This window comes from Vipera berus (assembly GCF_964194415.1).
Source record: "Vipera berus genome assembly, chromosome: Z".
NCBI classification, from domain to species: domain Eukaryota; kingdom Metazoa; phylum Chordata; class Lepidosauria; order Squamata; family Viperidae; genus Vipera; species Vipera berus.
This window is the reverse complement of record NC_138205.1, coordinates 133,781,545-133,804,163: the sequence shown is the minus strand read 5'-3', so window position 1 is coordinate 133,804,163 and position 22,619 is coordinate 133,781,545. Positions and strand designations below refer to the sequence as shown.

Genomic DNA, 22,619 nt, shown 5'->3' with positions numbered 1-22,619 from the left:
TAGATGACCTCCGAGGTCCCTTCCAACTCTTATGATTCTATATTCTGTCAGGGTCTCCTGCTTGAGCAGGGGGCTGGACTAGATGACCTCCGAGCTCCCTCCCAACTCTGATTCTATAATTCCGTGAGGATCTCCTTGAAGCACGCTCCCTGAGGATGCCGATCCTTCTTCCTCGTCAAGCGGATCCCGTCCCCCCGGGGGGTTCTGCCGTGGCCTTTTCCAAGCCTTTCTCATTTTTTTTAAATTTTGATTTTTTTGCGCTCTGAATAATTTAGCGTCGCCCACAGATGTCAGCAGCTGCCTGTTTAGCCAAGTCGAGATGAGTAAGGAAGACGCAGCTCTGCTCTCGGCATGGTCCCTGAGGAATTTACTCCGAGCCTTTTCTTGGTTGTTGTTTTTTGTGTGTGTGTGGGGTGGAATCCAAGCGGACAATGCTGCTTTGCCTCTTCTGTGTCCACGCTTGGCCTGGCCCTCTTCACAATCCTGGGGAATAATAATAATAATAATAATAATAATAATAATAATAATAATAATAATAATAATAATAAAAATAATAATAATGGAGATACCTGGTTGATACCTAGGATGCTGGCAGCAACCCGTGTCAACCATCAGCACCAGTCAATTTGAATGTTCAGTTGACTGAGGTTTGTGTTTAATGAATAAAAGATAGAATAATAATAATAATAACAAGAAGAAAAAGTAGTAGTAGTAGTTGGAAGGGTCCCTGGAGGTCATCCAGTCCAACCCCCTGCTCAGACAGGAAACCCTACCCCATTTTAGACAAGAAGCTGTCCAGTCTCTCCTTGAAAACGTCCAGTCTGGAAGGTGGATGGGAACTTGGAGGTCATCCAGTCGAACCCTCTGCTCGGGCAGGAAACCCTACCCGATTTCGGACAAGCGGCTGTCCAGTCTCTCCTTGAAAACTTCCAGTGTGGAAGGGACCTCGGAGGTCATGTAGTCCAGCCCCCTACTCAAGCAGGAGACCCTGACAGAATCATAGAATCGCAGAGCTGGACCTCGGAGGTCATCTAGTCCAGCCCCCTATTCAAGCAGGAGACCCTGATAGAATCATAGAATCGCAGAGCTGGAAGGGACCTCGGAGGTCATCTAGTCCAGCCCCCTACTCAAGCAGGAGACCCTGACGGAATGATAGAATCGCAGAGCTGGAAGGGACCTCGGAGGTCATCCAGTCCAGCCCCCTGCTCAGGCAGGAAACCTAGCCTAGACCATTTCAGACAAAAGGCTGTCCGGCCTCTTCTTAAAAACTTCCAGTGTTGGGAGCATTCACCGCTTCTGGAGGCAGGTGGTTCCGCTGGTTAATTGTTCCCACTGTCAGGAAGTTTCTCCTTAGTTCTAGGTTAATCAGGAAGGTTTGCCCTTTGGCGGAATTCGTGTCCATTTCCCTCCATTGTGGCTTGTTCCTCTCCCGGTTTATTTACCGTGTTTTTGTGTTTTTTTTTTAACCAAATGTAAATCCAATTGTTTGCGTTTTTTAAATTGGGAGATGCGTACGGCTCTGGCCACGTTTTGGTTTTCTTATTATGCGTTTTACGTGGCGGTCAACCGCCCAGTTGCGTTCTTGGAGACGGGCGGCTGTCGATATCCTGAAATCATCAACCTGGCCGAAATTCCCCGTAGAAAAGGCGGCTGCCGTCTCATCCTCTGGCGCCAAAGTTCAGCCACGTTCCCCAGTCGCACGAAGTCCGCTCGGAGCGTGTAGGGACAACTGGATGTCCTGGACGTGGTCCCTGTCCGGTTTCTCCCCCAAATCCTGCAAGACTGCCGTCACGTCCCCCCCCCGCTTAATCCTCCCTTTTCTCCCGACTGGTCAGGCCCAAATCCGGCCCTTCGTATCCATCAGCCTGAAGCGGCTTTTCCCGCCTTTTCCCAGAACCTCAGCCTCTTTCCTGCAACTGGGAGGTGGACCCCAAGTGGGCCCAGGAAATCCTGTGTGGAGGTGAACCCCAACTTCCGCTTCCTCCGATGGGGGGGCGGCCTTCCTTTTTTCTTTCTTTCCTCACTGTCTTTTCCGTTCTTTTTCTCTTCTCATATAATAATAATAATAATAATAATAATAATAATAATAATAATAGTAATAATGATGTTGGAAGGTTGCCTGCCCTAGACCGTTTCAGGCATTTTATCCTCATCCCTCCTTTTCTCCTTCTTCTTTCTTGTTCTCTTTTCATTCTCATTCCTTCCTTATTCTTTTGTTTCTACTCTCATTCTTTCTTTCTTCTCGTTCTCTTCTGATCCTTTTTCCTTCTGCCTGTCTTGTCTCTTTCTTATTGTGTAAGTGGACACAGCAGGAGTTTGTACAGAATCCTCCTTTCCTTTCCTTCTTTCTTCCCTCGCTCCCTCTTTCTCTGTCTTTTTCTCTTCTCATTCTTTTTCTCTCCTTTTTCTTTCTTTCTCTCCTCTCATTCCTTAATTCTTTTTCATTCTCATTCTTTTCTTTCTTCTCTTTCTCTTTTCTGATTCTCTCCCTTCCTTCCTTCCTTCCTTCCTGGCCAAGCGTAATGGGACACAGAAGCCATTTGTACAGAATCCTTCTTTCCCCGTTCTGTCTTCCCTCTTTCTTTCTTTCTTTCTTTCCCCTTTCTGTCTTCCCTTTCTCTTTCCTTCTTTCTTTCTTTCTTTCTTTCCTCACTCTGACTTTTCCTTTCTTTTTCTCTTCTTTTTCTCGCTCATTCCTCCTTTTCTCAATTGTCTTTCATTTTTCTTCTTTCTTCCTCTCCTCTTTCCTTATTCTTTTTTTTCTTTTCTAGTCTTATTCTCTTTCATTTTTTCTTCTTCTCGTTCTCTTTTCTGATTTTCTTTTCCTTCCTCCCTCTCTCCCTTCCTTCCTTCCTTCCTGGCCAAGCGTAATGGGACACAGAAGCCATTTGTACAGAATCCTTCTTTCCCCTTTCTGTCTTCCCTCTTTCCTTTCCCTCCTTCTTTCTTTCTCTTTTCCCCTTTCTGTCTTCCCTTTCCTTCTTTCTTTCCTCACTCTCTGACTTTTCCTTTCTTTCTTTTTCTCGCTCATTCCTCCTTTTCTCATTGTCTTTCATTTTTCTTCTTTCTTTCTCTCCTCTCAATTCTTATTCTTTTTTTCTTTTCTAGTCTCATTCTCTTTCATTGTTTTTCTTCTTGTTCTCTTTTCTGAGTCTCTCTTTTCCTTTCCTTCCTTCCTTCCTGGCCAAGCGTAATGGGACACAGGAGCCATTTGTACAGAATCTTTCTTTCCCCTTTCTGTCTTCCCTCTTTCCTTTCCTTCTTTCTTTCTTTCTAATCTTTCTTTCACCTTTCTGTCTTCCCTTTCTCTTTCCTTCTTTCTTTCTTTTTCTCGCTCATTCTTCCTTTTCTCATTGTCTTTCATTTTTCTTCTTTCTCTCTCTCCTCTCAATTCTTATTTTTTTTTCTTTTCTAGTCTCATTCTCTTTCATTTTTTTCCTTCTCTTTTCTGAGTCTCTCTTTTCCTTCCTTGGAAAAGCGTAATGGGACACAGAAGCCATTTGTACAGTATCCTTCTTTCCTCTTCTCTTCCTTCCTTCCTTCTTTCTCTTTCCTCTCTCTCTCTCTCCACCTAACCCTCAAGGCCACCCCCGGGACAGGCCGGGCATCCCCAGACCTTCCTCCTCCTCCTCCTCCTCCTCCTCCTCTGGCTCCACCCACAACTCTTCTCCCCCGCCCCAGCAAGAGGAGGGGGGGCGGACCCGCTTCCGCCTCGGGGCCCCGGAAGCGCGTCGCCTTCCTGGGCGGGGCCGCCCGGCCACTACAGCGCCCACAAGGCCCCGCGGCGGGGGAAGGGGTGGGAGGGGGAACGCGGGCGCGCCAGTGACGTCGGCAGGGGGAGGGGGGGCGCTCCCGGAAGCGCGTCTCCCGGCGGGCGGAAGCGGAAGCGCGGCGGGGCGGGCGACGGCCGGGCCCTTCTTTCTCCTCCCTCTCGTCGCTCCCTGCCTCCCTCCCCCCGCCGGGCGATGGCGCTGCTGGAGGGCGTCGGGGACGAGGTGGCGGCGGCCTTCGGGGCGCTGCTGGCGCTGGCGCTGCTGGGCCTGGCCTGGCTCTCCACGCGCACGGCGGCGGCGGCGGCGGCGGGCGGGGGAGGGGGCGGGGCGGAGGGGGCCGCTCCGCGCCTGCGCGCCGGGACCACCCCCGCCGCCGCCGCCCCGCCCTCCCCGCGCGACCCCCCGCCCCGCCCGCCGGAGCCCGGCCGGGGCGTGGCCGGGGGCGTGGCCGGGGAGGGGGCGGGTCCCGGGGAGGGGGCGGGGGAGCCGGCCCCCCCCTTCCTGCTCCGGCTGAAGTTCCTGAACGAGACGGAGCGGCTGGCCCGGGTGAGCCCCGGAGACACGGTGGGCGCCCTGAAGAGGTAGCTCCTCCCCTCCCCCTCCCTCCCTCACCCTCACCCTCCCCCTCCATCGTCATCATCGTCCTCCTCCCCTTCTTCTCCCTCCTCCCCCTCCCCCCCTCCCTCCATCATCATCTTCCTCCCCTCCTCCCTCCCCCTCCCCCTCTCCTTCCCCTCCTCTCCCCCCTCTCCCCCTCCCCCCTCCTCTCCCTCCCCCTCCCCCCTCCCTCCATCATCATCTTCCTCCCCTCCCCCTCCCCCTCCCCCCCTCCTTCCTCCTTTCCTTCTCCCTCCCCTCCCCCTCCTTCCCCTCTTCCTTCCCCTTGTTCCCCCTCCCCCTCCTTCCCCCTCTCCCTCCTTCCCCCTCTCCCTCCTTCCCCCTCCCCCTCCTTCCCCCTCTCCCTCCTTCCCCCTCTCCCTCCTTCCCCCTCCCCCTCCTTCCCCTCTTCCTTCCCCTTGTTCCCCCTCCCCCTCCTTCCCCCTCTCCCTCCTTCCCCCTCTCCCTCCTTCCCCCTCTCCCTCCTTCCCCCTCTCCCTCCTTCCCCCTCTCCCTCCTTCCCCCTCCCCCTCCTTCCCCTCTTCCTTCCCCTTGTTCCCCCTCCCCCTCCTTCCCCCTCTCCCCCTTCCCCTCTTCCTCCTTCCCCCTCTCCCTCCTTCCCCTTGTCCTCCCTCCTTCCCCCCTCCCTCCTGTCTTCCCCCTCCTCCTCCTCCTCCATCATCATCATCTTCCTCCTCTGCCTCTCACTGGAGGCAGAGAAGAGCCAATCCCTGGGCAGGGGCTGTGGGGGAGGGGAGCCCCCCCCCCCGCCTGCCGCTTCCTGCTCTCACCCACCTCCCCCCCCCCGCCACTTTCGCAGGGCACCAGGTGCTTTTGCTGCTCCTGCCCCCCCCCCCCGGGTTTTGGGTTCCTGGGCACACGCAGAGCGGAGGAGGCCGCCGGGGAGGAGGGGAGGACGGGACTCGGGGCCGCCCCCCCACTCCTCTCTCTCCTTCTCTCGCCCACTAGGCTCCACTTCCCCGGCCAGGAGCACCTCGTGCGCCTCATCTACCAGGGCCAGCTCCTCCGGGACGACGGCCAGACCTTGGCCGCCCTGCACCTGACCCACAACAGCGTCCTCCACTGCCACGTCTCCCAGCACCGGGCCCCGCCGGGCCCCTCGGGTGCCGGCGCCGGACCCCGGAGCAACGCCGAGACCGCCCGGCCGGCCCTGAACGTGGGCGGCCTGATGCTGCCGCTGCTGGTGCTGATGCTGGGCGCCCTGTGGTACTTCCAGCTGCAGCACCGCCACGCCTTCACCGCCACGGCCACCACCTGCCTGGCCGGCCTCACCCTCCTCTTCAGCTTCATGGCCTTCGCCGCCTACCGCAGATAACGGCAGGGGCCGCGCCGAGACGGGGAGCTCGCGTCCCCCCCCACAGCCACCGGACAAAGGACGTCGGGTGGGGGCGATGCCGGGACTCTTGGACCCTCCCCCTCGGGGACCGGGCGGATCTGTCCGTGGGGCGCCTGCCCCCCCCCAGCCCTAGCCGGAGAAGACCCCCCCCTTGCCGACGGTTTTTCTTTTTCCATTAAAGCTGTGAAGAAATGGGAACGGCCTCCACGGTGGGCGCCGGGTGGGGTGTGTGTGCGGGGGTTTCCCTGCAGAGGGAGGGAGGGGGCTGCTGGTCGGGCTCTGCCAGCCCACAGCCGGGGTGGGGGGGTCACCCTGAGAGTTTGGGTCCACAAATCGAGGGGGGGGCTGTTTGAGCGGGGGGGGCCCCTCTGGAGCACCTTGTGGGAGGGGCCGCCAAGGGAGCGAGCCCTTCAGTCTGAAATGGGGGCAAAAGCCGAGCGTTTCACTTAGCGACGTAAATTTTGGGTTCTGTTATGGTTGTGACTCAAGGACTGCCCGTATCGAATTCGGCCTTGCTGGCCTTCCCTTCCCCTCCCCTCTCCCCTTCTCTCTCCTCTCCCTTCCCCTCCCCTCTCCTCCTGTCCTTTCATCCCTTCCCCATCCCCTCCTCTCCCCATCCCCTCTGCCCTCCCCTTCCCTCCTCTCCTCCACTTCCCTTCCCTCTTCCTTCCCTTCCCCTCTCCTCCCTCCTCTCCCCATCCTCTCTGCCCTCTCCTCCCCTCCGCAGGCAGTCCTCGACTTACAGCCACAGGTGGGACCGAGGAGTTGGTCGTGAAAGCGAGACCTGGTGCGTGAAGGCCGCCTTCCCTGGCTGGCTCCCCCTGTCGGTTGCCTTTACTGGTCGGTTCAAAAGACAGCTGGGAAAGTCGCGTGTCCTCGCCGCGGACGCCGCAGCCATCCTCACTCTGCGATGCTTTCCCAGCCCCCCGAATCACAATCCGGCGGCCGCTGCGTCGGCCACAAGCGCGAGGACTGCGAGTGCAAGAACCGCTCCGTACGTCGCTTTTCTGCACCGTCGCGGTCACTAAACGGGACGGCTGCAAAACAAGAGGAGTTCCTCTCCGTTGACAGCGTCCTGAAGCCAAATTGCTTGGGGGCGTACAAGTGTGTAAAACCACCCCGGGTGTGTGTGTTGAGGGGGGGAACGAGTTTTTCCAATCCTTGCCGTTCAGTTGTTCTTCCCCGCCCGCTCGAAAAAAAATGCTGTCTCGCACAATCCTCGGAAAGTCTTCCATCGGCGGCCTAAAGGAAGCCGACGGACGATCGGTTGGTCAAATTTGCCTTCCATAAAACCTCGGCCGGGAGAAGTCGCAAAAAGTGCCTTGTGTTATTTATTGATTTCTTGATTCATTCATTTCTTTAATTAATTATTTAAAATGGCGGTCGCCAAAGGCCGCCCTCCCCCCCCAGCCCCTTCCTGCGGTGCCGAACGGGCAGTCGCGCCGGCCAATCGGGCTTGCCCGCCCTCGTTCGGTCTGGAAAGATCGGAGAGCTGCCCCATATAGATTGTGAGGGGTGGGTGGGGCTGGGGTGTGGTGGTCCCGCCAGTGGCTGAAGGTGAGGGGGGGGAGAAAACAGACCACAGAGAGGGCTGGCCCCAGGGAAGGCTCCAAATTTGGGACTTGTTCCATCTCCCTCCCGAGCATGGGAGAAAACGTCTGTGGAGACATCATCCGGGTCATCCCCGAAGCTCTGGGGAATGGAAGGATTTATCCTCCTTGCAGACCGCTGGTCATTTGCCCCCTTTCAGACAACCGTTGAGGCCACTTGGAGCTTCGAGTCCTGGGATTTTCTTCTTATTCTTTGAAGACGTTTCCCTTCCCATCCAAGAAGCTTCTTCCGCTCTGACCGAATGGTGGGGGAACGGAAGGATTTATCCTCCTTGCAGAACGCTGGTCATTTGGCTTCTTTCAGACAGCCGTTGAGGCCACTTGGAGGTTTGTCTATGAGTCCTCATGGGACTTTTGTATTATTCTTTGAAGATGTTTCGCTTCCCATCCAAGAAACCTCTTTAGCTCTGACCGGATAATGGAAGGATTTATACTCCTTACAGACTGCTGGTTATTTGCCTTCTATTAGAGAGTCATTGAGGCCACTTGGAGCATTGTCTGAGTCCTTGTGGGACTTTCTTATTTTTTCTTTGAAGACGTTTTCCTTCCCATCCAAGAAGCTTCTTCTGCTCTGACTGGATGGTGGGGAATGGCGGGATTTATACTCCTTGGAGAACGCTGGTCATTTGCCTCCTTTCAAACAGCCGTTGAGGCCACTTGGAGGTTTGTCTTTGAGTCCTCATCGGACTTTTTTATTATTCTTTGAAGACGTTTCCCTTCCCATCTGAGAAGCTTCTTCAGCTCTGACCAGATAATGGAAGGATTTATCCTCCTTGCAGACCGCTGGTCATTTGCCTTCTTTCAGATGGCCGTTGAGGCCACTTGGAGCTTTGTCTGAGTTCTTGTGGGACTTTCTTATTATTCTTTGAAGACGTTTCCCATCCAAGAAGCTCTGACCAAATGGTGAGGGAATGGAAGGATTTATCCTCCTTGCAGACCGCTGGTCATTTGCGTCTTTTCAGACGGCCGTTGAGGCCGCTTGGAGGTTTACCTGTGTCCTCGGGATCAGCTGAGTGGTGCAAATATCCGTGGAGCCTTCTGGGCTGCAGGAGGGACCCAGGGCAGGAAAGTCCTGCAGACAAGAAGGCCCCTGCACGCCTCAGGGGACCCTGAGGACTCAGACAAACCTCCAAGTGGCCTCAATGCCTCGCTAAAAGGAGTCAACTGACCAGCCGTCTGCAAGGAGGATAAGTCTTCCCATTCCCACGCCCCGAAAATCCAGTATAGAGCTTTTTTGTTTTTTTTCCCCTTGAAGATGTTTCACTTCTCATCCTAGAAGCTTCTTCTGGTTCTGACTGAAGAATATAATTGTTAGTCAGAGCTGAAGAAGCTTCTGGGATGAGAAGGGAAACTTCTTCAAAGAAAAAAGTCTAGTTGCCTCGGGGGGGGGGAATCACCTTTGGGATGTCAGAGAAAATGTTGCATTTTGCGGGGGGGGGGGGGAGAGAATCTGGTCCTCCAGACCAGATTTCAAGGTCTGTGGGTTGGGGGGGGGAGAGGCACTCTGCAGCTGGTCCTCAACTTAACGACCATTCGTTTAGTGACCAAAGTTAAAGGGCAGTGCACTGGAAAAAGTGACAACTGTTTCACGCTGTGTCCCCCACGGTTACGCGATCCAAATCACAAGTACAGGGAAGAGCAACAAAGATGATCGGGGGACGGGAGGCGAAAACATACAAGGATCGGCTGCTGGAATTGGGAATGCCCAGTTTAAGGAAGAGAAGGACGAGGGGGGACATGATGGCAGCCTTCCAGTATCTCAGGGGCGGCCCCAAAGGAGAAGGAGTCAAGCTCTTCTCCAAATTGCCCGAAGGGGCAGAAGAAGAAGCGACGGATGGAAACTAACCAAGGAGAGAAGCAACCTGGAACTAAGGAGGAATTTCCTGACAGTTAGAACAACTAACCAGTGGAACCACCTGCCTCCAGAAGCCGTGAATGCTCCAACGCTGGAGGTTTTTAAGAAGAGACTGGATAATGGTATAAGTTTCCTGCTTGAGCAGGGGGTTGGACTAGATGACCTCCAAGGTCCCTTCCAACTTTATTATTATTATTACTACTACTACTACTACTACTATTACTGTTATTACTATTATGAAGAGACTGGACAGCCATTTGCCTCAAATGGTGTAGGGTTTTCTGCCTAAGCAGGAGGTTGGACTAATGACCTCCAAGGTCCCTTCCAACTTTATTATTATTATTATTATTATTATTATTATTATTATTATTATTATTATTATTATTATTATTATTATTATTATTATTATGATTATTATTATGATTACGACTACTACTACTACTACTATGAAGAGACTGGACAATCATTTGCCTGAAATGGTGTAGCATTTCCTGCCTGAGCAGGGGGTTGGACTAGATGACCTCCAAGGTCCCTTCCAACTTTATTACTACTACTACTACTACTACTACTACTACTACTACTATTACTATTATTACTATTATGAAGAGACTGGACAGCCATTTGCCTCAAATGGTGTAGGGTTTTCTGCCTAAGCAGGAGGTTGGACTAATGACCTCCAAGGTCCCTTCCAACTTTTTTATTATTATTATTATTATTATTATTATTATTTTTATTATTATTATTATTATTATTACTATTATTATTATTATTATTATTATTATTATTATTATTATTATTATTATTATTATTATTATGACTACTACTACTACTACTACTACTACTACTACTACTATGAAGAGACTGGACAATCATTTGCCTGAAATGGTGTAGCATTTCCTGCCTGAGCAGGGGGTTGGACTAGATGACCTCCAAGGTCCCTTCCAACTTTATTATTACTACTACTACTACTACTACTACTACTATTACTATTATTACTATTATGAAGAGACTGGACAGCCATTTGCCTCAAATGGTGTAGGGTTTTCTGCCTAAGCAGGAGGTTGGACTAATGACCTCCAAGGTCCCTTCCAACTTTATTATTATTATGATTATGATTATGATTATGATTATGATTATGATTATGATTATGATTATGATTATGATTATGATTATGATTATGATTATGATTATGATTACGACGACTACTACTACTACTACTACTACTATGAAGAGACTGGACAATCATTTGCCTGAAATGGTGTAGCGTTTCCTGCCTGAGCAGGGGGTTGGACTAGATGACCTCCAAGGTTCATTCCAACTACTACTACTACTACTACTACTATTATTATTGAATAGAAATAGAATAGAACAACAGAATAGAGAATAGAATAGTAGAGATTGGAATATAGAATAGAATAGAAATAGAATAGAATGTAGAATAGTATAGAATAGAATAGTATAGAATGAATATAGAATAGAATAGAATAGAATAGAATAGAATAGAATAGAATAGAATAGAATAGAATATAGAATTATAGAATAGAATAGAATAGAATAGAATAGAATATAGAATTATAGAATAGAATAGAATAGAATATAGAATTATAGAATAGATAGAATATAGAATTATAGAATGGAAAATAGAATAGAATAGAATAGAATAGGAGTAGAATAGAATAGAATAGAATAACAGTGTTGGAAGGGACCTTGGAGGTCATCTAGTCCAACCCCAGGACAAAGAGTTTCTCCAACCTCTCGTTAAAAACTTCCAGCGTTACTAACCTGGTCGTTAAGCGAATCTTGCCCCCTCATCAGAAAGTCGCAAAAGGGGAAACCACGCTACTGCCCCCCCCCGGGATGCTGCGACCATCATAAATACGAGTCGGCGGCTGGGCGTCTGAATTTTGAGCCAGGGACCCTGGGGAGGCAGCCACGGTCGTAAGGGCGGAGAGGGGGAGGTCCTAAGTCCCTTTTCCCAGCCCCGTCATAATTTCGAGCTGTCACTAAATGAAGCGTTGTAAGTGGTGGACGACCTGTATCAAAACCGTATGCTGGGGGCTTAACCCGAACCCTGTGCCGGGTCCCGGCCTGTGCCGCTTTCGGAGTCGGGGGTGGGTGGGTTTGTCTTCCACAAGGCCGTCATTGGAGGCAGGACCCCTCCCCGAGGCCAGGGGCTCTACTCTCCCAGGGCCCATCCTCCCCGGCCGAAGTAGAAAAGCATCTTCCTCTTATCATAGACTGGAATAGCAGAGTTGGAAGGGATCTCGTAGGTCATCTAGTCTGACCCCGCTGCCCAAGCAGCAGCCCTGTTCTTCGCAGCCTGGGAGGTGGGGCGTGGGGGGGGGGGGGTCGGACCGCCCTCCCCGTCTTGAGTTCGAGTCCCGGCCCTTTCCCCGGGTGATCTGCGGACTCAGCGGCTCCCGTGGCCGCAGGTTACCCGAGGACTTTCCCGGTTGCGAAAGTTCCCTTTGCAGCATCCCCCCCCCCCGGTGGCCCTTGGTGGGAAATGGCGCGTGGGGGGCGGAGGGATGCCCCAAAATAAGCCGTTCCCCCCCCCCTTCTTCTCCCGTCCGCAGTTCGGAGGCAGCCTCCAGCCCGGAACGTCGCTGCGTTTCGGCTCCTCTTTGCTCCGGGTCTTTGGGGTTTGTTTGTGGGCTCCTCTTTGCTCCGGGTCTTTGGTGTGTGTGTGTGTGTGTGTGTGTGTGTTTCTTCTCTTTGCTCCGGGTCTTTGGGGTTTGTGTGTGTGTTCTCTTTGCTCCGGGTCTTTGGGGTTTTTGTGTGTGTGTGTGTGTGTGTGTGTTTCTTCTCTTTGCTCCGGGTCTTTGGTGTGTGTGTGTGTGTGTGTGTGTGTGTTTCTTCTCTTTGCTCCGGGTCTTTGGGGTTTGTGTGTGTGTTCTCTTTGCTCCGGGTCTTTGGGGTTTTTGTGTGTGTGTGTGTGTGTGTGTGTTTCTTCTCTTTGCTCCGGGTCTTTGGGGGGAGGTGTGGGCTCCTCTTTGCTCCGGGTCTTTGGGGTGTGTGTGTGGGCTCCTCTTTGCTCCGGGTCTTTGGGGTGTGTGTGTGTGTGTGTGTGTGTGTGTGTTTCTTCTCTTTGCTCCGGGTCTTTGGGGTTTGTGTGTGTGTTCTCTTTGCTCCGGGTCTTTGGGGTTTTTGTGTGTGTGTGTGTGTGTGTGTGTGTGTGTTTCTTCTCTTTGCTCCGGGTCTTTGGGGGGAGGTGTGGGCTCCTCTTTGCTCCGGGTCTTTGGGGGGTGTGTGTGGGCTCCTCTTTGCTCCGGGTCTTTGGTGTGTGTGTGTGTGTGTGTGTGTGTGTGTTTCTTCTCTTTGCTCCGGGTCTTTGGGGGGAGGTGTGGGCTCCTCTTTGCTCCGGGTCTTTGGTGTGTGTGTGTGTGTGTGTGTGTGTGTGTGTTTCTTCTCTTTGCTCCGGGTCTTTGGGGTTTGTGTGTGTGTTCTCTTTGCTCCGGGTCTTTGGGGTTTTTGTGTGTGTGTGTGTGTGTGTGTGTTTCTTCTCTTTGCTCCGGGTCTTTGGGGTTTGTGTGTGTGTTCTCTTTGCTCCGGGTCTTTGGGGTTTTTGTGTGTGTGTGTGTGTGTGTGTGTGTGTTTCTTCTCTTTGCTCCGGGTCTTTGGGGGGAGGTGTGGGCTCCTCTTTGCTCCGGGTCTTTGGGGTTTGTGTGTGGGCTCCTCTTTGCTCCGGGTCTTTGGGGTGTGTGTGTGTGTGTGTGTGTGTGTGTGTTTCTTCTCTTTGCTCCGGGTCTTTGGGGTTTTTGTGTGTGTGTGTGTGTGTGTGTGTGTGTGTGTTTCTTCTCTTTGCTCCGGGTCTTTGGGGGGAGGTGTGGGCTCCTCTTTGCTCCGGGTCTTTGGGGGGTGTGTGTGGGCTCCTCTTTGCTCCGGGTCTTTGGTGTGTGTGTGTGTGTGTGTGTGTGTGTGTGTGTTTCTTCTCTTTGCTCCGGGTCTTTGGGGGGAGGTGTGGGCTCCTCTTTGCTCCGGGTCTTTGGTGTGTGTGTGTGTGTGTGTGTGTGTGTGTGTGTGTGTGTGTGTTTCTTCTCTTTGCTCCGGGTCTTTGGGGTTTGTGTGTGTGTTCTCTTTGCTCCGGGTCTTTGGGGTTTTTTTGTGTGTGTGTGTGTGTGTGTGTGTGTTTCTTCTCTTTGCTCCGGGTCTTTGGGGTTTGTGTGTGTGTTCTCTTTGCTCCGGGTCTTTGGGGTTTTTGTGTGTGTGTGTGTGTGTGTGTGTGTGTTTCTTCTCTTTGCTCCGGGTCTTTGGGGGGAGGTGTGGGCTCCTCTTTGCTCCGGGTCTTTGGGGTTTGTGTTTTTGTGTGTGTGTCTGTGCGCGCGCTCCTCTTTGCTCCGGATCTTTGGGGTTTGTGTCTTTGCTCCGGGTCTTTGGTGTGTGTCTGTGTGTGTGTGTGTGTGTGTGTGTGTGTGTGTGTGTGCCCCACCTCTTGCTCCCTCCCACTCAAGCGGCGGTAAGTGGGTCCCTCCCCCTCCCTATTTCTTTCTTTTGGGGGGGGGGCTTGGACGGCGGGGGAAACTAGCAGGGCAAAGGCAAGCCGTGGGGGCGGGAAGGGAATAGAATAGAATAGTTGGAGGGGACCTCAGCGGTCATCTAGTCCAACCCCGTGTGCGAACAGGAGGCCCTTACAGAACAGCAGAGTGAATAGAATGGAATGGAATAGAACAGAATAGGAGTTGGAAGGGGCCTTGGAGGTCTTCTAGTCCAGCCCCCCCTCCTTCCCCCCCCCCCCGGCTTCCTTTCGATCTGGGGTGTGTGTGTGTGTGAAAGGCAAGGGGGGCAAAAATGGGGGTGGGGTGTTTGAGCATCCTTGGCTTGGCAGTGGGACACCCTCCCCGCCCCCCCCACGCCCCCCATCCAGTGACTGCTGCTTCAAAGCAGAGAAAGTGCCCCCCCACGGTACCCCCCCCCAACCTGGTGCCTCCGCCATCTCCCTTCCCACCCTCAAACCCCCCCCCCCGTGTCCTGCTCCTTCCCCTGTGGGTTTTCCCATCTGACTTTCACTTCCTCCTCTGCCCGGCAGCCAGACCGCTTTCTCGAACTCAGAGCCCGGCCGGGAAGAAGCAGCCGGGAAGAAGCCATGGCGGGCACCGTGGTGAAGATGGAGGGGGCCGAGGTGGCCCGGGAGGGTCCCGAGAGGACCACCATCAACATCACCGTCCGCCAGGAGTCCGGCCTGGCCTACCTCTGCAAGGGGGTGGCGGGCCTGGCCGGTCGCAAAGCAGCCGCCAAAGATGCCGAGGATGCCGGCCAGGCTCCCCGCGCCCCTCGCCTGGCTGGGGGGGAGCAGAAGGTCTTGGGGGTAAGGCCTGGGGAGGGGGGCATCGGAGGGGGGAGGGGGGAGTCCCCGAGGGAGGAGGATGGGCCCCGAGCGCCAGGCTGGGTGGATTCCTTTGGCGGTCGGAAATCCTGAAAGAAAAAATGATGGGGAAGCTAGGGAAGGGACGAGTGCAGGAAGGAAGGAAGGAAAAAGAAAAAGGAAGGAAGGAAGAAGAGAAAGGGGAAAGGAAAGAAGGACGGGCAAGAAAGAAAGGAAATAAAGAGGAAGGAAGGAAGGAAGGAAGGAAGAAGAGAAAGGGGAAAGGAAAGAAGGACGGGCAAGAAAGAAAGGAAAGAAAGAGGAAGGAAGGAAGGAAGGAAGGAAGGAAGGAAGGAAGGAAGGAATAAAGAGAAAGAAAGAAAGAAAGAAAGAAAGAAAGAAAGGAAAAAGGAAGGAAGGAAGAAGAGAAAGGGGAAAGGAAAGAAGGACGGGCAAGAAAGAAAGGAAAGAAAGGGGAAGGAAGGAAGGAAGGAAGGAAGGAATAAAGAGAAAGAGGAGAGGGAGGAAGGGAGAAAGAAAGAAAGAAAGAAAGAAAGAAAGAAAGAAAGAAAGAAAGAAAGAAAGAAAGAGAGGGAGGAAGGGAAAAAGAAAGAAAGAAAGAAAAAGAAAGAAAGAGGAGAGGGAGGAAGGGAGAAAGAAAGAAAGAAAAAGAAAAGAAAGAAAGAAAGAAAGAAAGAAAGAAAGAGGAGAGGGAGGAAGGGAGAAAGAAAGAAAGAAAGAAAGAAAGAAAGAAAGAAAGAAAGGAAAAAGGAAGGAAGGAAGAAGAGAAAGGGGAAAGGAAAGAAGGACGGGCAAGAAAGAAAGGAAAGAAAGGGGAAGGAAGGAAGGAAGGAAGGAAGGAATAAAGAGAAAGAGGAGAGGGAGGAAGGGAGAAAGAAAGAAAGAAAGAAAGAAAGAGAGGGAGGAAGGGAAAAAGAAAGAAAGAAAGAAAAAGAAAGAAAGAGGAGAGGGAGGAAGGGAGAAAGAAAGAAAGAAAAAGAAAAGAAAGAAAGAAAGAAAGAAAGAAAGAGGAGAGGGAGGAAGGGAGAAAGAAAGAAAGAAAGAAAGAAAGAAAGAAAGGGGAAAGAAAGAGAAATGGAAAGAAAGGAAAGAGAAAAAGAAGGAGGGGAAAGAAGAAAGGAAGGAAAGGAAGGAAGCAGGAGAGAAAGAAAGGAAAAGAAAGAAGGGAAAGAAAGAAGGGAAAGAAAGAAAGAAGGAAGGAAAGGAAAAGAAAGAAGGGAAAGAAAGCAGGGAGAGAAAGAAAGAAGGGAAAGAAGGAAGGGAAAGAAAGAGAAATGGAAAGAAAGAAAGAAAGAGAAGGAAGGGAAAGAAGGAAGGAAAGGAAGGAAGGAAGGAGGAAAGAAAGAAGGGAAAGAAAGAAGGAAGGGAGGGAAAGAAAGAGAAATGGAAAGAAAGGAAAGAGAAAAAGAAGGAAGGAAGGAAGGGAAAGAAGGAAGGAAGGAAGGAAGGAAGGAGGAAAGAAAGAAGGGAAAGAAAGAAAGAAGGAAGGGAGGGAAAGAAAGAGAAATGGAAAGAAAGGAAAGAGAAAAAGAAGGAAGGAAAGGAAGGAAGGAAGGGAAAGAAGGAAGGAAGGAAGGAAGGAGGAAAGAAAGAAGGGAAAGAAAGAAAGAAGGAAGGGAGGGAAAGAAAGGGCGCAGGCGCAGGGAAGGGGGTGTCGGACGGGCTCTCGGCCAGCCTGGAGGGAGGGCCGGAATCGCCTCTCAGCCAAGAGGCCAGCACTCTGCACGGGCTCAGAGGCACCTCCTTGTGGTCTGCCCACCCCCCCTTCTGGCCCCGCTTCCCGATGACCGACGGGCCAAGTGGGCTGAACCTCTGTGCCCGTCTTCGGCCAGCCTGGCACCTTCCGAGGCTTTTGGGGGAGGGGGCGGGATTTGAACCCGGAGCCGAGGCAGGGAAGAGCCGAGGGGGTGCCCCTCCCTCTTTTTCCCCAGCCACAGAGGGGAGGGGCCCCGCGGGGTCTGCAGCTAACCTCCGCTTGCGTCCTATGCTGATGTTCCCTCTTGCCCCCCGCCCTCCTTCCCCACCCCTCCCCCCTCCCAGGCAGCCCAAATCCTGCTCGGCACCACCTGCATCGGCCTCGGGATGATCCTCAGCCTTGCCCTGCAACGCGAGTACAACTACTACTACTACTACTACTACCACTACTACTATCGGGCCGTCTACAACGGAGTCCCTTTCTGGATGGGCACCCTGGTGAGTGGGGTGGGGGGGAGAGGAGGAGCCCCCCCCTCCGGGTCTCAGCCCGCCCTCCCCCTCTCCGAGAACCCGCAAAGGAGGATCCGGGGCCCGGAGCCAAGAGGGCAGGGTGGCTGAACGTCCGCAGGGCCCGGTGCGTTTGAGCGGGCTGGACTACCGCCTGGCCGACGTCCCCCGTAGACTGTCCAGCACACGAGAGGGGGGTGGTGGTGTCCAGACCTCTCGGTTGGGGGCTTCCTTCCTGCCGGACCACCCCCCCCTCACCCGTCTGTTTCCCTCCCTCTGCAGTTCATCTTCTCCGGCACCTCCTCGGTGGTGGGTGCGCGACGCCGCGGCTACTGGGTAAGCGGGGAGGGCCCCGTTCCGCGAGCTGCCGCCAAAGGACCCCCGGCGCCCGTTCTCACCCCTGCCCCCGCCTCGCCTCCTAGGTCCACCTGGCTGCCTTCCTCAACCTGGCCAGCTTCGTGGCCGGCTCGGTGGCCTTCACGCTGGGCCTGACGGACATCGGGCCCCTGAGCCACAAACCCTACTTCGTGGCGAAGCTCTGCAAGCACCAAGCAGAGGACCAGGGTTACCGCTCATGGCAATTGACCACCAGCCCTCCGTACGACAACGAGAGGGACCGAGAGCGGGCCGGACGTTGCCAGGAGGTTTTCTGGCGGTTCGTGGTGAGTGGGTCTTCGACAGAGGGGGAGGCGGGCAGCGGCGCCCCTGAGAAGACGGCAATCCCAGGACGGGACCTTTGACATATTGGCTTCCCTCAGTCTGTCCATCAGGCTAAAGGGCAAGGAGGGCTTACCTGTCCTCAGGTGGCTTCAGGGGTACAGCCCCTGGGAGGAGGTACTCCCTGGTCCTCACAGATAGGCATCACCCCCCCTTCCCATACCCTCCTCCGCCCTCCCCACGGAGTCCCGGATGGTGCAAAGAAAGCACGGCAGCTGGTACGGGTGGGCAATGCCCGGCCTCTTGCCGATTCCAGCCCCCCCCCCGTTTTTCCCCAGCGCATGTGGAGCGCCACCCAGATCCTCCTGCTGATCCTGCATGTCGCCGCCCTGGCCATCGCCCTCTTCTGCTTCGGACACGGCCTGCGCCGCCTGTGCTGCTCCTTCTGGGTACGTGGCGGGAAGGCAGCCCTGCGGGGTTTGCCCCTGACCAGGGTCCCCGGATGCTCTTGTCGCTCCGGGTACTCCAGAAATTGTCGCACTTCCTCGCTCAGCTTCCCAAAAAAATTCAGGATCTCCCCTTCTCGGGGGGGGGGAGTAAGCGGGGGGGGGGCCTCGCTGACCCTTGGAAGCCGCTGCAAGCCGCTCTTTTGTTTTTTCTCGCAGGGGGGCAGGCAGGACTGTGTGGCTGAGGATGACCCAGACGACTGTCCGGCGCCCAAAGAGCCAGGCAAAGAACAGGAGCCAGCCTGAGGGGCACGGAGGGAAGACCCCCCCCTCCACCCACAGACCATAGAGCTTTCTCTAAGAGCAGCTTAAGAAAGAAGCCCGGCGCTTCCCGGCAGCAGCTCCCCACCTTGGGATTCTCCCCGGTTACTCCTCGCTTCTCCCGCCAAGCGACGCCAGTTAATAAAAAGTGGCTTTTCTGGAATTTGGGCTCCTTTTGGGTCATGGCGCCCATGGGGGACCTGTCTTGACTGGGTGCTTCTCCCGATGGCAGAAAGGAGCAGGGGTGGGGGCACCATGCCTGGACCCCCCCTACCCCCCCCACTCTCCGGTCCTCAGGAGGCCTTGCCCGATGGACTGCCCGGGCTCTGTGCCCAGAGGCAGATGGGGATGGACAAGGTAGCTGAGCAGGGGGTTGGACTAGATGACCTCCGAGGTCCCTTCCCAACTCTTGTCATTCTGTGATTCTGTAAGGGTCTCCTGCTCAAGCATGAGGGGTTGGACTAGATGACCTCCGAGGTCCCTTCCCAACTCTTGTCATTCTGTGATTCTGTAAGGGTCTCCTGCTCGAGCAGGGGGTTGGACTAGATGACCTCCGAGGTCCCTTCCAACTCTGCCATTCTTTGATTCTGTAAGGGTCTCCTGCTCGAGCAGAGGGGTTGGACTGGATGACCTCCAAGGTCCCTTCCAATTATTATCATCATCATCAACTCTGGGACCTCCCTGTGGCAGCTGCTCTCCTGGGGATGGAGAGAACGGGGGGGGGGGGGCGCAGGCATTTAGGGGAGCAAAATGGCAGCAGAGCAGAAACCAAGACAGCAGGGGAAACCTGTGTGTGTGTGTCCCCCTCTATTCTAGCCTTCTCCTGGGCCCCAGCCGAGGTCGCCTCTAACCGAGAGGAAAGCCCCCCCCACCCTCGTACAAAACCGGCCAGACGTCCAGGCAGGAGCCCTCTTTCTTTATTATCCGACACCCCGTTCCCTGCTTCCCTCCTCCTCCTCCTCCTCGGAGCGCAATTTCAGCGTGGCCCGGTCGATTAAAAAGGGGGGGGGCAGCATCCTGCCCCAGGAAAGCCCCCCCCAGATGCTTGCTGCTGACTCTCCTTGTCCTGAAGGCGGGGGCGGGGAGACTGGCGAGGCTCAAACCCGCCGGGCCCCGGTCCTGCCTCGCTGCCTTCGGCCCCGACTCTGACGAAGCCGCGGATCGGCACCCTCCTAAACGCAGCCGTGGCCTTTGGGTAGGCACCGATGGGTCCTTCCCGGAGGGGTCGTGCCTTTCTGCCCCCCCCTCCGGCTGGTGCATAGAATTGACGGGTGTGCGTAAGCTCTTGGATGGACGGCGGGAAGGCGGGGCTCCGCAGACAGACCCCGCGCCGGCGGTCCGGAGGGGCTCGCAGCTGGCCCCTCCTCCCCGACTGACACGCAAAGGCACTGGGGTGAGAGGAGGAGGGGGGGTCCAGCTCTCGCCTCCCCTCCCAAGCTTTTCAGGCCTTCGCCTCACACCGGCATGGGCATCTCGTTGTACTCGTCCACGCCTTCCCTCTCGTCCAGGATGGGTTCGGCCTCGGCGGCGTCCAGCTGCAGACGAGAGAGGGACAGGGCCCGCACAGGTGGTGGGCTTGGGACCCTCCAGGACCGGGACCTGCCCCGGCCTCCTCTCCCACACCCCCCCCACACCTCTGCCCCTCCTCCCCAAACTTACACACTTCATCTCCCGCTCGGTGAAGATGCGGCTGAGTAGGCACAAGCGGAGTGGCACGGTCAAGATGAGGATGAAGGGGAAGGCCAGCGAGGCCACGGTGGACATGACAGCCCAGAGCACGGCCAGGCAGGCCAGCTGCAGGAGCGTGAAGAGGTGCATGCGCATCGTGCGCACCTGAGGAGGGAAAAGGTGGGAAGTTCCGGGCGGGCCGCCTCATCCGTTGCGCCGAGGCCCTGCCCACCCCTTAACTACCCCGATGTCACCCCTGGGAAGCAGCAAGTCTAGATCGGGAGCCCGTCGGTAGGAAGGAGTAGGCGGCAACACCTGTGACATCACACAAGGACATACACACACACACGCACATACACACAGGACAGAAAATGGCACACCAAACGAGGGCATTGGATTCCTTTTAAGCAGGGGTGTCAAACGGCCAGCCCACGGGCCGGATGCGTCCCGAGGTAACCGCGCCTGCCCTGTTGCCGGCAACGGGAAAGACATTCCAGTACGCCGCATGGTGTCATGCGACGTGGCGAGTTTGACAGATCTGCTTTTGAGGGTGTGCGAAGAGCACAACCGGGCTGGAAAAGACACTTTCCCTCCTTGCAAACCCCGCATGGTCCATGGACAGTCTGGGTTCAGGGAGGGGAGACTGGCGGGAAAGACCTATGGGGAGCTACAGGCTGTGGAGAAGGGGCCATTCCTAAAGCGTACCCCCCTCCGCCTGGCTTCTGATGAGGTTGCTTGCGTGCCACTCCCCAGTGCCCCCTCCTTTGGCCAGGCCACCAACCGTACCGCCCAGCAACCACAGCCGGTTTCCCAGCCGTTAGAGGACACAGACCGGCTACAAAATGGCCACTGCCTGTGTTGCTGCCGCCGCCGCTCTATCTCCTTTAGGATTGTATGTGCAGGTGCGTGCACGCAACCGCGCACACACACAAACACATAACCAGCACAGCAACTCTCGGCTATAAAAGTTGAGCCGAGAGCCAGCTGGGGTGCGAGTGTGGGTTTCTGCACGTAAAGCAGCCTGGAGCAGCGTGACAGGAAGAGTCCGTCTCCTCAAACAGTCGGACTCATGCCCAGGCAGTCCTCGCCTCTTGCGAGCACAATTCGGCCCCAAATTGCCGTCGCTAAGTGAAACATTTGTCAAGGGACTTTGGCCCCATTATACCACCTTCCTCGCCGCAGTTGTTTAGTCACCCGGTTGTGAGGTGAATCCGCCCCTCCCCCACCCGGACTTTGCTTGTCAGAAAGTAGCAAAAGGGGAGCACACAACCCGAGGAAAACTGCGACCGTCGTGAATACGAGTCAGTTGTCCAAGCGCCTGAGTTTTGCTCGCATAACCGTGGGGAATGGGGCAACGGTTGCAAGCATGAAAAACGGGTCAAAAGTCGTGTTTTCGGTACCGTGTGAAAAATGGACACACGTCCTGTCGTAACTTTGAACTTAAATAAACTGTTGCAAGTCGAGGATTGCCGCTCGCCAAGGAGCAGGAGGAGAGAAGAGCAGATTAGTAAGGGGCGAGTAGTGGGCTCTGTGCAGCCAAGAGACCTCCCTGTGGTTGTGTGTGCTCTGGGGGAGCTGGGGGGATGGGGGGGGGTGCCGGCCCGGGGATATGTCAAAGGGCCTGTGACAAGGGCAGCTGTGGGGGTGGTGGTGGTGGTGTCCAGATCAGCCACGAAACAAAAGTGGGGTGTCCATAACGAAAGAGGAGGTGGCTCAAACTCCAGATAACCAGTTTTGGCTGCAAAAAAGGGGCCGCGAAAGGCAAAGAAGCAGGCCCTAGAAAAGTCGGGTAGGCTGACTCAAACCAGACCAAAAGAAAAGCAGGCGGTCCCTATAGCCGGATCCGAAGGACCCACACGCCTCCCCCTCCCAACTCCTGCGCCCGGACCTTCTTGACGTAGGGCACGTCTGGGTGGTGCTTGGGGGGCATGAGCAGCAGGTGAAGGCGCTCGTAGAACTGGATCCCGTTCAGCGAGGTGACACCCATGTAGAGGAAGATGCCGAAGAGCACCGCCAGCGGAATCCTGCGCAGCAGGTCCCCAATCACGATGGACAAGCCTGGGGGTGGTGGGGGTGGGGAGGAAGGACATCCACTCAGCCCTCTAGCCGCCCTCCTTCCGAATCCAGCAGCTGGAGGGAAGGAGGGAGGCCGTGCAGACAGCAGGGAGAGCAGCCGGCTGCATCGGTCCACCTCCCAGCAACGAATGGGGCAGCGGAGCGACTCACCCACGAGGATGGCCACCAGCAGCCCGGTGACCCGCTGCTCCTTCACCTCCTGGATTTTGGGCTTGTCCCCCGGTGCCACAGCCTTGCTCATGACGGTGAGCGCATTGGCGTGGGTGACTGAGCGCACCGTGGCGGCCGCCAGCCACGGCAGTCCAAAGAGGGCGCAGAAGCCGCCCATGGCCACGATCAGCAGCAGGTCGAGGTGGAAGCCGGAGCCCTTCTGCAACTTCCGCTCCTTCTTACTGATGATCAGCCTGGGGGCAGAAGGGGGGGAGTGATGGGGAGGGAGGCTCCCCTCCGTGCGCACCCCAAAGGCAGCACGGGGGAGGGCGGGGCAGGGGAGGCAGGAAGAGGAGCCCCAGCCAGCCAGACTCACGTGGTGATCTGCGTCTCCATGAAGATGAGAATGAAAACCAGAACAGCCGGCAGGACACTGGCCACCATCATCCACACCGGGAAGCCCTCGCTACCGCCCAGAGGGTTGATCACCCAGCCTCGCTGGCTGGGGGACGTGACTGAGAAGCCGCTGGGCACCGACAGTTTCTGGAGAGGGAAGGCAGGAGAAAAGAGCTGGGTGGGAGGGG

The 22,619-nt window shown here is 55.2% G+C and overlaps 3 protein-coding genes across 3 annotated transcripts in view; 2 read left to right on the top strand and 1 right to left on the bottom strand.

The window, feature by feature from the left end:
• Positions 1-1,213: 1,213 nt before the first annotated feature.
• Positions 1,214-5,962, top strand: TMUB1 (transmembrane and ubiquitin like domain containing 1). The gene is made up of 2 exons (XM_081344081.1): positions 1,214-4,354; positions 5,340-5,962. Exons 1-2 carry the CDS (start codon positions 3,966-3,968, stop codon positions 5,704-5,706), a joined length of 756 nt encoding a protein of 251 aa, XP_081200207.1. The 5' UTR covers positions 1,214-3,965; the 3' UTR covers positions 5,707-5,962.
• Positions 5,963-6,637: 675 nt separating this feature from the next.
• Positions 6,638-18,304, top strand: LOC308679063 (transmembrane protein 176B-like; the record flags this gene model as incomplete). The annotated part of the gene is made up of 8 exons (XM_081346298.1): positions 6,638-6,835; positions 11,769-11,834; positions 14,219-14,497; positions 16,556-16,708; positions 17,000-17,053; positions 17,140-17,379; positions 17,713-17,823; positions 18,040-18,304. The coding sequence occupies 8 exons, from the start codon at positions 6,638-6,640 to the stop codon at positions 18,124-18,126; spliced, it is 1,188 nt and encodes a 395-aa protein (XP_081202424.1). The 3' UTR covers positions 18,127-18,304.
• A 743-nt stretch (positions 18,305-19,047) lies between these two features.
• Positions 19,048-22,619, bottom strand: part of SLC4A2 (solute carrier family 4 member 2) — a 30,034-nt gene continuing 26,462 nt past the window's right edge. The window contains exons 19-23 of the mRNA XM_081346547.1: positions 22,412-22,578; positions 22,036-22,289; positions 21,698-21,867; positions 19,801-19,974; positions 19,048-19,676 (exon numbers count right to left, since the gene is read on the bottom strand). Coding sequence (XP_081202673.1) covers positions 19,596-19,676; positions 19,801-19,974; positions 21,698-21,867; positions 22,036-22,289; positions 22,412-22,578 — 846 coding nt within the window. The 3' untranslated portion in view covers positions 19,048-19,595. The remainder of the gene's footprint in view (positions 19,677-19,800; positions 19,975-21,697; positions 21,868-22,035; positions 22,290-22,411; positions 22,579-22,619) is intronic.

What these genes read in the sequence shown, in the direction of transcription:
- TMUB1 (XM_081344081.1), top strand. Translation starts at nt 3,966, where the DNA reads ATGGCGCTGCTGGAGGGCGTCGGGGACGAGGTGGCGGCGGCCTTCGGG. An exon ending in ACGGTGGGCGCCCTGAAGAG is followed by an intron (nt 4,355 to 5,339) that starts GTAGCTCCTCCC and finishes CTCGCCCACTAG; the next exon opens with GCTCCACTTCCCCGGCCAGG.